The following is a 14,899-nucleotide window of genomic DNA, read 5'->3' on the forward strand; positions in this document are numbered from 1 at the left end:
AATTGAAATTTAACGCAAATTGTCAAGCGTGTGTAGAAACTGCCTCCAATTTTTTATCCCACATGGACCTCTTATATGCATCCTAATTCCTCAGCAGTTACCATCACCCCAGATAGTTTAATGAAAATAATTCTTCGACTTGACTTGGTAACAATCTTGAAACACTGAGTGCTGTCTTGCTGAAGTCATGAATATTTTGTGTTTTCTAATGAAAAATTATAGCATAAACTGGTTAAATTAAAAATAAGTGTTATTAGGGAGGATACCTCGCCAGTTATTCCTCTATCGCTAACATCTCTGAATATTTTCCCATTTGTCAGTACAGTTACATTATCCATTGTTACCTTTGACTGGTTATGATAAGCAGCCATCTTAATTGCTACCACTACTTTCCACATAAGTTACAAAAGACAACCCAGCAGAAATGCTGTCAGGAAATTGTAAATTATGTAGGCTAGTAGAATGACCATTTCCAACAAGGGAGAATCTATCCAGCTCCCCTTAACATTCAATTACATTAACATTGCTGAAACCCCACTATTAACATCCTGGGGGTTACCATTGACCAGAAACTGGATTGCAATAGCGACATAAATACTGTGGCTACAAGATTAGGTAAGAAACTTGGAATTCTGCATTAAGAAATTCAGCTCGACTCAACCCCAAAGCTTGTGCACCATATACAAGGCACAAGTCAAGAATGTGATGGAATCCTCTCCACTTGCCTGGATGAGTGCAGCTCCACTAAGACTCATGAAGCTCTACACCATCCAGAACAAACTTTACTAAATTTGCACTCCATCCACCACCTTCAGCATTCACTCCCTCCACTATTGTCGCAGAGTGGCCATAGTGTGCACCCATCTACAAGAACACTGCAGCAACACACCAAGGCTCTTTCAACAACACTTTCTAAACCTACAATTTTGACCACCATTCCTTCACCTTCGCAGGGTGAAAATCCTGGAACTCCTTTCCTGACAGTACTGTGAGTGTACCTACACCACATGGACTGCTGTGCTCCAAGAAGGTGGCTCACCAGCATTTTGCCTAGGGTAATAAATGCTCGCCTATGACGCTTATATCCTGTGAATGAATAAAAAAAATGAAGTCAACAGTGTGTAAGAATCATGCAAAAAGAATTGCATGACTGTGGAAAATTGTGTTGACCCCAGCAATAATTGCACTGCATTGCCTCAGACTTAAGTCCTATTGTATGTAATTTGTGTAATTGTTCATATCTGGCTAGTGTCTCTTTAGAATAAGAATACGGTGTTGTCAGATATCTGACAAGATGATACAAGGCTTCCACTGTTGGCCCTTGAAATGGATTCCAAACTTTATTCTCTGTTCACCAAGGGGCCAGCAATCGATTTCACCATTGACAGTAAAGCGTGATCGATTCACCGCTTTAGGGACTTTGATGTATCATTTGCAAATGAAACTGCAGAGCAGAACAAGTCAATAACGAAATGGATTACCTCAAATGAAATGGAACAGTCAGAACTGAGAGGACTGTAGATCGACACATTCTTTATCAATAGCACCATATATATTATATATATATTAAACCTACAGTATTCTACAACTGGTGAAGTTAAGGTGATTGTTCTTTTTGACACTGATTCATGTTAACAACACCCCTAGGATGTTCACAGCTGTCATTTGTACAGAATCTCTCCTGTAGGAATTTGTTCAGTGTGAATAAGATAGCCAGGGCATTTTTAACACCTGCTGGAGGAAATCACAGCTGTCATCTGCTATCCTTTCATATTCTTGTCTTAAATAAGGGGTGAAAGAAATGTGTCGAAAATAGGCGACTTAGTCAAAGATTGATTCTCGCTATCTTTTTTATCATTAATCATCAGGTGCCAGAACAGTGATTTTAGACATCACTTGGAAAAGGCTTGTGTTTGTGTCTTTGGGGTGAAATTCAACTCCAGAAGGGGCACAAGACAAGCAGTTTTACATCCCATCTAAAATATCAGTAAAGTTGAATTTCACCCCCTTTGTCACCTGGCAGTAAGACGGTTCTACTATTTTTCAGCAATTCCCAGAGGATCCCAGAGTGGTGTTGAAGTTCTTCACTGGCACATTAGCAGTTTGTTTTCTCTTTCAAATAACTAAGTGGTTTTTGAAAACACTTAAGGTAATGTATTGATAGTGTAAATCGAGTACAAATAGATGGAAACAAAAAGTAGAGAGCTATTATTTCAACTTTCACAGTCCATTGAGCTCCCAATCTTGGCTACGCTGTACAGGGAAGTGCTGACTATAGATTCACTAGCTACCCACATCTGTTGGGTTTCCAAACTTCCAAAAAATGATCAGGTGTTTCCTGGCTATCTGGGCGATACATAGGCCAGAATTTTCCAGCCATTCATGTTCTGCCACCGCTGCAAGTGAGAACGGAGAATTTGACGCTCAGCTGGAAGATTCCGGCCATAATTTATATTTCCAGCTGCAAGTGCACCAACATGAAAAACAGACACTTATGTGGAGCATTACAAATAATAATGAATGGTTTCCCTGGCGCCGACAGTCAGAATGAGTTTAATGATATAATTTTAAACAGAATAATTTTGCGACTTTTCCACAGAAATGATACTGGTTACTGTTTGCCTCTGTCACCCGCAGAGAGCCCCATCTCTTGGGAGCGTGGCAGGCAAGTGTTAGTTGGGCATCAAGGAGACTTGGAGCTGCCAGGGTTGGAGTGGGTGCATCTGAAATACAGTAAGAAGTTTAACAACACCAGGTTAAAGTCCAACAGGTTTATTTGGTAGCAAAAGCCACACAAGCTTTCGAAGCTCTAAGCCCCTTCTTCAGGTGAGTGGGAATTCTGTTCACAAACAGAGTTTATAAAGACACAGACTCAATTTACATGAATAATGGTTGGAATGCGAATACTTACAACTAATCAAGTCTTTAAGAAACAAAACAATGGGAGTGGAGAGAGCATCAAGACAGGCTAAAAAGATGTGTATTGTCTCCAGACAAGACAGCCAGTGAAACTCTGCAGGTCCACGCAACTGTGGGCGTTACAAATAGTGTGACATGAACCCAATATCCCGGTTGAGGCCGTCCGCGTGTGTGCGGAACTTGGCTATCAGTTTCTGCTCAGCGACTCTGCGCTGTCGTGGTCACGGGCATTCGGCCTCTGATATTCGGGTAAGCGTTCTCCAAGGCGGCCTTCGCGACACACGACAGCGCAGAGTCGCTGAGCAGAAACTGATAGCCAAGTTCCGCACACACGCGGACGGCCTCAACCGGGATATTGGGTTCATGTCACACTATTTGTAACGCCCACAGTTGCGTGGACCTGCAGAGTTTCACTGGCTGTCTTGTCTGGAGACAATACACATCTTTTTAGCCTGTCTTGATGCTCTCTCCACTCCCATTGTTTTGTTTCTTAAAGACTTGATTAGTTGTAAGTATTCGCATTCCAACCATTATTCATGTAAATTGAGTCTGTGTCTTTATAAACTCTGTTTGTGAACAGAATTCCCACTCACCTGAAGAAGGGGCTTGCAGTTCCGAAAGCTTGTGTGGCTTTTGCTACCAAATAAACCTGTTGGACTTTAACCTGGTGTTGTTAAACTTCTTACTGTGTTTACCCCAGTCCAACACCGGCATCTCCACATCATGCATCTGAAATCACAGGGGTCTCAACTTGGGAATAGAGCTCATGGGAGAGAGAAAGACTGCAGAACGGAAATATGGGCTCGAGGATGATGCAGGGACGGGAGCTCGAAGGCAATGCTTTAGGAGGCTGAGTTTTTCATGGCAAGTCATTGCTGACTTCTGAAGCCTCCTGGAACAAATTCTCCTTTCCTTCCCAGTGAGCTAAGTGTGCATGCCATTCCAGTGGTGAATCAATTTGCCTGTCACTGAAGGGAAGGACAACATTTGTGGAGAGTGGCTGTGAGGCATGAGTGCAAGAGGGCATAGGATGTAGGTAGGTGAGAGTGTCAGTTCTCAGATGGCGCTGTGAGGTGCCTGGAGTGAAAGGAATGAATATAAGGTGTGTGGTCCTGACGAGTTGGGTGGGTGGATGGGCCAACACTAGTTGCAGCCAGGAGCAGACATCAAAAGGGTGAAGTTCGATATCCTGAGGGGGGAGGTTGATAATCTGGGAGATGAGTCAGACATTTAAAATGCTGAAAATGGTGGTTGGGGTGGGGTTGGGGGGGCAGTGTGTTGACCTGATCATGGATGAGGTTCCAACCATGGGATTGAGAATCTGATCAAGTAGATAGAAGTAGGCAAACCTGGTGGGCCAGATAGCAGCAATTCTGCCCTCCTAGGTGCACAAACCATGCTGTTCCAGCCAGCTATTCTCACCTCCTTTCAGCTACTGAGTTTGCAGAGACACAGGAAACCCCCAGCAGGCTGGTGTTAATTCTGGAACAGAGATAAAATATAAGGCATGTAGCCTAATTAAAACATTTCAGTCATCAGCCCTCCTCTGGAGAGATCAGTTGCCTCCAAAACCAGTAAAAACAATTGAAGTTAGGTTTTCCTTTTATTTTTAGTTCTCCTCACCCCTGCTCCCTGGCTAGCCCTTAGGGGCTAAAATTCCCCCAATGTTCTGAGAGGTGTTCTTATATCATTATAAATAATAGTAAATGGTCTCTAAAATCCTAATCTGGAGTACTGTGGACTACAGAGTTCCTGTCACTCAAACATTTAAGACTCAATTAATTCAGTCAGTGCTTTGTCAGTTCTAACCCACATTAAAGTACATACTACAGCAAGACATGCCATCTCGGAGTGGAGGAGAGAGCGTGGCAGAAGTATGCCCACCTCCTTTTGCCAGCTAATTTTTAACATCAATTTCCCGACTTAATAATGAGAAAATATCACAAGTTAATTGCAGGATAAAGGTTCCTCTGGAATTGGCCCAGTAATTTATAATTCTTCGTAACCTTATCCTCTCTTGTCAGCTAAATAGGGAGTAGACTTCATCTGTCCTATCACAACTGTCAGTCCTTCCCCACACCCCAAACCCTACATCTGAATGTGTTTGCATACTGTCTCAATGGAGAGAGGAGCATATTGCATGTCAAAATGAATCATAGCCACATACACTGATAGTATTCAGCATACACAGATTGTGTTTCTGGCTACATGGAATTCTGGATTCCTTCTGATTTTTCCCAGCTACAAACCCGAAAGGCCTACCAAATAAGAAAACATGATAGTTAATTTTTCAGTTTAATTATTTCTGATTAGAGATACAAATTAGTGACATCTTCGCTTTCATAACAACTGCCATTTCACTTCGCTAAGAGAAATGATTTGAGGTGTTTCTGGGAGAGGTGGTAAAATGTTCTATAGATGCAAGTTTCTCTTCCACTTGGCACAAACTTTCCATTCACCTTTCGAATGCGGATTCCCATTTATTGGAATCAGGTTAAGAATTCGTGAATACCAGACTTCTTTTCAATTTGAATGCTTTAGAAGTGTCAGAGGGAGATCATCAACCCTGAGAGAGTTGGATCTGCACCAAGATTACAGGGGCGAAATAACTGGGTTCAAATTAATACAAGTTGCAAAGATGTTAAAATGAAGAACACCTTTTGTGTTTACCAGCCTCATAGTTCAGTGTGTCTCATGATATTCAATTTTACTGACTTCATCAAGAATTTGATTTTGAAAACAAAAGCAGAATTCTGTTGAGATGGGTGTTGTGCAAATTGGCCTTCTGCTTCGAGCTAGTTTGAATAATTGTGAAGTATACCATTGTCTTTGGTTTGTGAGCCTACAATGAGTTCATTCTATAGTCTAAAACTAAAAGTAATGTTGTCAAATTCATAGGTTAGAAAAGAGTTAAATGAGAGTGGCAGATTGAGCTAAGTAATGGGGAAAGTTGGGAAAGGTAATTGTTGTTAAAACATATGAAAGTGTTCATAAAATCACAGAAATTTATGTGACTAATATTGGTGCTGTAGTATTTGCCAAAGTGCGCGTGAGTCATGATCAAGTTTTATTTTCTTCTTTGGTAGATATCGAGTGCTTGTCCCTTATCCCCCTCAGAGTGAAGCTGAGATCGAACTCAAAGAAGGTGACATAGTGTTTGTTCACAAGAAGCGGGAAGATGGATGGTTCAAAGGCACATTACAGCGAAATGGAAGAACTGGTTTATTCCCAGGAAGTTTTGTGGAAAGCTTCTAAGAAGTCTGATGCTTACCCAGTGCTGATCTTTTATCATCTGACTATCATGGCTGTTTGGCATTAAATACAATTGGATAAACAATAAAGCACAAAGTCACAGCAATCGAGAATTTACATCTTCTGCCATTTTGTCACTTCCAAAGAAATCAAAGACACCTATCTAATAATGGCTGTTCATTGACAATACCATTATTATATAAAGATGTACATACAGACGTATGTTGAAGCAGTGCCTTCCCCATGAAGCCACAGACTGAAACAAGTACATTTGCTTTTAAACTAGACTGAAGTACATTTATTCTCCAATATGTAAATTATAAATTTGAACGTTTTTTTTAAAGAAAAGAATTTTGATATATCACCATAAGTTATTTGGTAAGGTTAGCACAAATAATGAATGATTGTATGTGAGGTGCTTTCTCTAACAGGGCAAATGATTTTTCTTCTTTCAGTCTAATAATAATTCAAAATCAAAAAGAAATTGGATTAGATTGGAGCTGTCATCCGCCGGAGAGAAAAAATGCTATTTACAACCAGTCAAATAATTTCTTACGTGTAGTTTAATTATAATAGTCAGATGACTTTGTCTAATTCAGACAAAGCAGCTATAAAATACATTGTAAAGATGTAGCGATAAGCAGACCAATTAATCAACTGAAAATGATTCGGTCACATTATGACAATCGATTGATTGGTCTGACTATATGGAAAACGGATGAATTAAAGGCAGGTTTGCAAGGGAGAGAAAATGTCATTAATCAATTGTCAGTATTTGTATGTTAAGAATTCCATTTTTGTTTTCTCAAATTGCAAAGTATTAATGAAAGCTATCACTCTTGGGGGCAACCAAGCATGTTCTAATTGAATAATTGTAATGGAGAACAAAATACAGATAATAGTCTGGTTGCCTATTAAACTACTCATACTGAAAAATATGTATCTGAAGGATGTCAATCAGTAACTATCCAGATAACTAGGACATAGAGTTCCCCGATGCAGTTCTTTCCTATTTCCATCACTTTTCCAAACGGATGCTACCCAATTGATTAGCTACAACAAAACCTGGATTGAGTAATGTGTCATTTACTGAGTTCCACTATTGAAATGGAGGAAATGGATCACTTTATTCTGCAGTACTCCAGCACTCCAAAACCTACAGGGTTGGCACTGTTACAAAAAGACTAGTGCACATTTACTTAACATGCTTGATGCCAGAAAGATAGTGTGATAGCTGGCTGAGCATATTACAATGACTTCTGTTACCCCAAATATTTCTAAATGATTGTTTCCTTAAAAATAAACCAGTAAATTGCACAAAGCTCCATATCTCCGAAGCTTTGGCTTGGAGATTATGGAACCCCAATAACAAGTGGTAGTTACTACAATAAATCACTTAAATCCTCTGTCTAAACTGACTTCTTTCCTTTAAGGGGAACAGTTGGGATGCAATAACTAGATTAATGTCTAGACTGGAAAAAAAAGTCTGCCAAGATTTCCATTTTTGATCATTGGCTGCTGCTGGAACATATTCATGTATGCTTCAGGGAGGACAACATCAAGCTGGGCTCCAACACTAACCATCAAGGTTTGCATAGGAACGCTGACCACTTAGTGAGACATTGAAGGGCTATCGCTACCTGTTAGAACTGAATCCCAGAAAGAAAGAACCAGTGCATTCAAGAGAAAAGGAAGAAAATAGTTGAGGGATGGTGAGATCTAAGTAATGTAACAGCTTGGTCCAGAAGTGAGTTTAATCTTCCGTAATTTATTTTGTTTCATCAAGTTATTAAAAATATAATTCTTTGCATTGTTTAATGCTGCCCTAAAAAATGATACTAAGATGATTCAACCCTCTTGTCCAGTAACAGCCATTTAATATTGGATAGTGTGTATAACATTGGAACCTCTTAGTCTGTGAAGTTACATCACATCTGGAGTGTCTCAGCAGTGTAAAAACGTTCCTATATTTGGCTGTGATTTTCTAAGGTTAAATGTCATAGGTTCTGCTGGAGATAATACCTAAAATTGTTTCTTCGCCACGAACAAGTAGTGGGTTTAACTATTTGTTCTCCATGGTGGTAGCTGTTTTCTTTATCTATTAGAGTGGAACAATGATCAGTGAGTAATTCTGTACAATTGCCAATATGTTTAAACCGTTAGAATTCACATACAGCAGAATCCTATTCTGCCAAATACAGAATTTCAGTTCATAATGAAGCTTCTGGATGAAAATATTTCAGTAACCCATTTCCATTGGTTCTAATCTCTGCTCACAATAAGACTGACAAAAGATAAATCAGACAAAGAGGCCAGTTGTCTCATAAGCACAACCTTTTATTTAGCAGAAACATGAACTTTAGGAAACTTGGTTGGAAGTATTGGGGCTGTTTTGGATCTGGAATTCACATTAAATGAAATGGAAGGGTGCTTCATGTTTGGTATCATGATATCTGGAAAGTTCTGGATGCCTCTATTATTATAACTCAACGCGATTTGGCATGTACTTTATACTTACACTAGATACCAAGAGGATGTTCAAGGTCTGATTTGCCAAAGTCTCACAGTCCATATTGATTCCTGTGCCTCTTACATGTTCCTGCAAGCTGAGCTGCTTTATCACTGTTATTTTCTGCGACTCATTGAATGTATGGTTTCAATTAGGGGTCTTTTATTTATACTTGGCTCATCATCAGTGTTTAAATAATAATAAGGGTGTTTAAAATGTAAGATTAGATATAGGAACCTATTTCGAGATAAATTAATAAGCTAAATAGCTATTTTGTTTATGATCAGGTGTACACAAACACAATGGTTATGCTGCTTATATTGAATTACATGCCCTATACAGTGATATGAGTGTAATTTCTCAACTTTGAATTGATTTTAAGCTTCACCAAACAGATCAAGACAAAACAAGAAGAAATGTACCTTTTTTCCACAAGCTATGAAAAATGTTTCAACTTATCATTTGATTTATTACACCAATTCACATACTGAAGAATACTTTACATGTAGCCAGGATAGATCCAACTCTTTTGTATGCCTGCTGACTTTAAAGGAGCAATCAGCTGGAAAAATTACTTGATAAAATTACGTCATTTATTTGGAAATCCACAATGCAGTGACATACAGCACATTGATACGTACCAGACATGTTCTCAGCTTGATGAAGCTGAAGCATAAATATTATGAATATTACACCTGTCCAAAAAGGTTTGCTAAACCCTTTTTCACCAATACACTATCCCTTTAAATAGCTCATTATAGATGTGAAAGCGGGTAATCTTAAATGTGAAAACAACCAAGAGATACTCATTCAAACCACTGTTCCAGTCCCATACCAACACTGCTGGCTGCAATTCACTCAGGAAAGATGATCTCAGCTGTAGTCAGATATACTGAGGAGTAACAGTAATTCAGTATTTAGGGGTTTTCCTGTAAGTACTACACAGCTTTCATTGCAGTAATTACAAAGTCCTACTAGATTTTTAACTGTTTTCGCAAAATAATACTTGTGATATTATGCATTGGCTAGTGAAACCACCCAACTATTTTGCATGCGACTAGTCTTTTTACAGTTCACGTAGGTCACTTAACTAAGGTCCTAGCTATCTTGCCATGTGGTTAAACTACAACATTGGAAATATGTCAAGTAGCCATTCAGCTGAGAATATGAATTAAGAATTAGTTACATTTATGCTCCAAATACCAAAATGGACAGTAAAATATATATTAATGTCCTTTCAAAATTCTCCAAGGTAGTGGAAACCAGAAAGATATCATAATATTCCATGCTGTGTCTTGTTACCCTCACTCCCTTTGTGAATGACTTTTGCCATAAGTCAATGAATTAAGTTTCTGCAATCAAGTATAGTTCATTCTTTACACTGTGCAACATATGTAATCAGTGTAATGGGAGGAAATGTCAACTATTTTACATTCAATTTCTGACTCATTTGAAGGTAGGAAAGAGCTCATAACTGGTCTTAAATAAAAATTTGAGCTGTCCCATCTTTCTCCCTCAAACCTAGGGCAAGTTTTGTCATTCCCCATTTCTGTTGGTTTGTTTTTAGCATTTTTGTTTATACAGGTACAGGTGGTGACAATTATTAGCAATCTGATTGAAAGAGATACTGAGCTAACATCAGCAGAGACACACGCTCATTAGCCCTAGACCATTCAATAACACTGTTACATTAACGTTGCATTATTTAATTTAGCCATCTCAGATGGTTCAGCAAAGTGACTTACAAGGGTGCACCCCTTCCTCCAGAGGTCTTGAACACTTCCTTTACATAATGAACCAAAATTACTCTCTAGAAACACAAAGACATTTTTTCAGTGCTTTGCTTTTTAAAACATAAAAGGGCTACTTGATTCTCCTTAACTTCATGAAACGCAAATGTGAAAGTACCTGTTAAATTAGTAAATTGAGTCATTTCAGTATTATAATTGGTGCTCTTTTGAGTGTATCCTGCTGTAGACGGAAATAATATGGTACCTTTGGCACAGATAACACCAAGTTTTGCTTACATTGACATATTATGCAGCACAGCTGTCCTTTGCATGCTGTTACGTATCTTACATGCAACCATTTGGAATAATGGTCTCTAGAACAGATTTTTTTCTGTTTCAGCATCACTTGAAAGGAAACAAAAATGTATAATAATTAGGGCCAAGCATTGGAAGGACAATACTGACATTAAGCATGCAATGATTATTTTACCAGGATTTTCCTCTTTATTCAACAAGGCATTAGCTCTTTATATGAACCATTTAAATTATCTTGTTATTTTGCTGAAAATTCTAATGCAGTTAACTGAGAAAGTCATAATGTGTTTGTAAATACATTTCAAAATGCTCTGAGCTATAAAAAGTGTTTGATGTACATTTGTCTAAGTCACCTTGCGACTTTTAAATGGTTATAATTAATTTCTAAACTAACAAATATTCCATAATTGTTGCACTCTTATTTGAGGAAACAAAAAACATTTATTCATTTTTACAAAATGCTTTGTTTTTTTTACATACGTCCGTGAGACCTTTTGTCCAACAGTAATAAAGTGTTCAATATGATTAAATCTCCCTCAGGTGTAGCTTGAATTAAATTAATACTGTATGGATCACCATTTCTTGTTCTTTGAGTGAAGAACTTGGCTGGATGAATATTAGGAATACAAGAACATTTTGAACTATCAAAAAACATGCACTATTTGCAATCAAAAACATAAATGAATTGAAAGGAGGTAAAATATTTTACATTTAGGGTGACTAAAAAGTAAAGTTTGATCTCATTTTAACTCATTCTTTCAGCAACAAGCATTTTTCAGAGTTTAAGGAGGTGTGTATCTTACACAATGCTGATTAACATTGCAACAAAAAACTGAGAGCCACAAATCACCTGTCTTCTAACGCAATGGTAGATTGTGTAATGAGTGATGGTGTATAAGAAAGAATGCTCCAAATAAAGAACAAATGAAAAAGAATTGAAGTGGAAAGTGGTAGAAAGTTAAACACAGAAAGTTCACTAGTTAAGCAAATATTAAATTGCACCAGTACACTATTTTTTTCAGTGCAGACAATTGCTTAAAGATCTCTTACAAGATGAAGTTACTTTTTTTAGGTCACAAGATTTCAGTTTTGTTGAAAAGTCATTGCCCTGAAACATTAGACCAGAACTTCCATAGGGTGGCGCTTGCAGTCGGATTATCTCTTCACTCTTTTTTACTAACACAGTTTAGGAGCAGCACATTTCTCACCCAACCTTCTGGCTTGGATCTGGTAAGAAATGTGCAGCACACCAACTCCTGGCACTCCTGGTGCAGGGTAGCAGCATTGAGGGAAGTGAAGTTGCACTCATTTTATGGCACTGGCTGCCATAAGCCAGGTAAGTGTAAAGGTCCCAACAACTTTGAGAAGGTGAGTGTGTCAGGTAAAAATGGAATGGGTCAGGGGAAGGTTTGGGAGTCGAAGGGGTAGTCAGGAGGTCAGAAGGGTTGTTGGGGTGGGGATAATCTGGGGCTTGGGAGGGTAAAAACCACTTCTAACTTTTCCTGGGGAAATATTCCGTTAAGAGAATTGGAACCTCCTTACAACTTAACAACTTCTGGGGTACTGTTAGAGTATGACCCCTTGGAGTTCATAAGTTCTGACAACTCTTGTTTCTCCACAGATGCCCGTTGAGTATTTCTACCATCATCATCCCTGGGTATGTCCTATCCCACCAATACAGCAGACCCACCAGAGGTGGTGGCACTGTGGTTTACAATCTGGGAAGGAGTTGCCCTGCTAATGCATCTGTCCACGACAGTATTGGTAGGAGTGATCACTACACAGTCCTTGTGGAGACAAAGTCCCATATTCTCACTGAGGATACCCTCTACCGTGTTGTGTGGGGCAACACCACTGTGCTAACTGGTATAGAATTCAAACAGTGCTAGCAACTCAAAACTGGACATTCATGAGGCACAGTGGGCCATCAGCAGCAGTAGAATTGTATACAACCACAATCTGTAACCTCATGGCAAGACATATCCCCCACTCTTGCCATTACCATCAAGCAGAGGGATCAGTCCAGGCATATCTAAGAATGACATGTTAACCTGGTGAAACTGCAACACAGGACTACTTGTATGCCAAATAGCGGAACATGCAATAGACAGAGCTAAGCAATTGTTCAAACCAATGGATTAGATGTAAACTTTGTCTCATCTAATCATGAATGATATTGGACAATTAAACAACCGATATCTCTGTCCTTAATGATGGGGAAGCTCAGTACATCAGCGCAAAAGACAAGGCTGAAGCATTTGCAACAATCGTCAACCAGAAAAGCCAAGTGGATATTCCATCTCGCCTCCAACTGAGGTCTCCAGCATCACAGTTGCCAGTCTTCAGCCAATTCAATCTATGTATGTGACATCAAGAAACAGCAAACACACTGGATACTGCAAAAGCTATGGGCCCTTGCAATATTTTGGCAATAGTACTGAAGACTTGTGCTCCAGAATTAGCCATGCCCCGAGCCAAGCTGTTAAAGTACAACAACACTCAAATCTATCTGGCAATGCGGAAAATTGCCCAGTTATGTCCTGCCCACCAAAATCAGGACAAATCCAATCTGGCCAATTATTGTCCAATCAGTCTACTCCTCGATTATCAACAGTGTCATGGAAAGTGCTGTCAACAGTGCTATCTTGCTCAGTAATAATCTTCTCACTGACATTCAGTTTGAGTTCTGCCAGGGCACTCAACTGCTAACTTGCTTACAGCTTTAGCTCAAGCATGGACAAAAGAGCTGAACTCAAGAAGTGGAGTGAGTGACTGCCCTTAACATCCATGCAGCACTTAACCAAGTGTGGCAGCAAAGAACCCTTGCAAAACTTACAGTCAATAATAATCAGGGGTAATACTGGTTGGAGTCATAGCACAAAGGAAAGTGATTGAGATTGTTGGAGGTCAATCATCTCAGTTCTGGATGATCACTGCAGGAGTTCCACAGCGTAGCGTCCTCAGTCCAACCATCTTCAGCTGCTTCACCAATTGCCTTCCCTCCTTCAGAAGTGAGGATATTGGTGATAATATCAGAATTTCAGCATCATTTGTGACTCCTCAGATACTGAATCAGTCTGTCACCATATGCAGCAAGACCTGGACAATAGTCAAGCCTGGGCTAATAATTGGCAAGTAACATTCACACCATGAAAGTGCCAGTCAATTACCATTTCTAGCAAGAGACAATATTACCATCTCCCCTTGACATCCATCGCTGAATGCACCACTATCAACATCCTGACAGATTCCATTGACCAGAAGCTGAACTGGACGAGACATAGAAATACTGTGGATACAAGAGCAGGTCAGAGACAGGAAATTCTACAGTGAATAACTCACCTAACTCCCCAAAGGCTGTCCACCATCTCAAAGGCACAAGTCTGGAGTGTGATGGAATACTCTTCACTGTTCCAGGTCAAAACTCTGGAACACCCTTCCTAACAGCGCTGTGGATGTACCTACACCACATGGACTGTAGGTTCAAGAAGCCAGCTCACACCTTCTCAAGGGCAATTAGAGATGGCCATTACACGCTGGCCTAGCCAGTGACATTCACATCCCATGAATGAATAAAAAAAATTTACTTACCTGATTTGCAGGGAGCAGGTTGGTCAGAAGGTTTTGGGGAAAACTACCATTTGGGATTTTGTGTTTTTAATGACCTGCTCTCCCTGGTTGACAGGCTGTGGCCATTTAGTATACTGTGTTCATAAAAGTTTAAAGGATGTGCAAATTTAAGATGATTATGGAGTTGGAAGGAAATAGAAGCAATTTCCCCGGTAGGGAAATTCAGAACCAAGGGTTATTTTGAGAAGTGATTGGACACAATAGGAATCGATAAATCTCTCCATCAAAAAGCGATTGAGGCGATATCAATTCGTCGATTTTTGACTGGCAAAGGCGGGTAGATAGAAAGTACAGACCAGCCAGGATCTAATTGAACGTTGGGATAGGTTCAATGGTCTGAACGGTCTACTTCTCTTTAGGATTGTCAATCGTCCGGTTTATACCGGACAGTCTGGTGGTTCAACGGTTCTGTCTCCTGTCCTTTTGTCCAATATTTTTATTCTGAAACATCCAGTTTCTAAACAAAACAACTGAATGTTATTCCGAAGGGCAAAATTAAACGGGGGGGGGGGGGGGTAATAGAAATCCAACCTGATCAATGGGG

The 14,899-nt window shown here is 39.5% G+C and overlaps 1 protein-coding gene across 1 annotated transcript in view; it reads left to right on the top strand.

The window, feature by feature from the left end:
• Positions 1-11,054, top strand: part of LOC144499700 (E3 ubiquitin-protein ligase SH3RF3-like) — a 338,883-nt gene extending 327,829 nt beyond the window's left edge. The window contains exon 10 of the mRNA XM_078222001.1: positions 6,006-11,054. Coding sequence (XP_078078127.1) covers positions 6,006-6,174 — 169 coding nt within the window. The 3' untranslated portion in view covers positions 6,175-11,054. The remainder of the gene's footprint in view (positions 1-6,005) is intronic.
• Positions 11,055-14,899: the final 3,845 nt, after the last annotated feature.

Source organism: Mustelus asterias, chromosome 10, assembly GCF_964213995.1.
Source record: "Mustelus asterias chromosome 10, sMusAst1.hap1.1, whole genome shotgun sequence".
Lineage (NCBI taxonomy): Eukaryota > Metazoa > Chordata > Chondrichthyes > Carcharhiniformes > Triakidae > Mustelus > Mustelus asterias.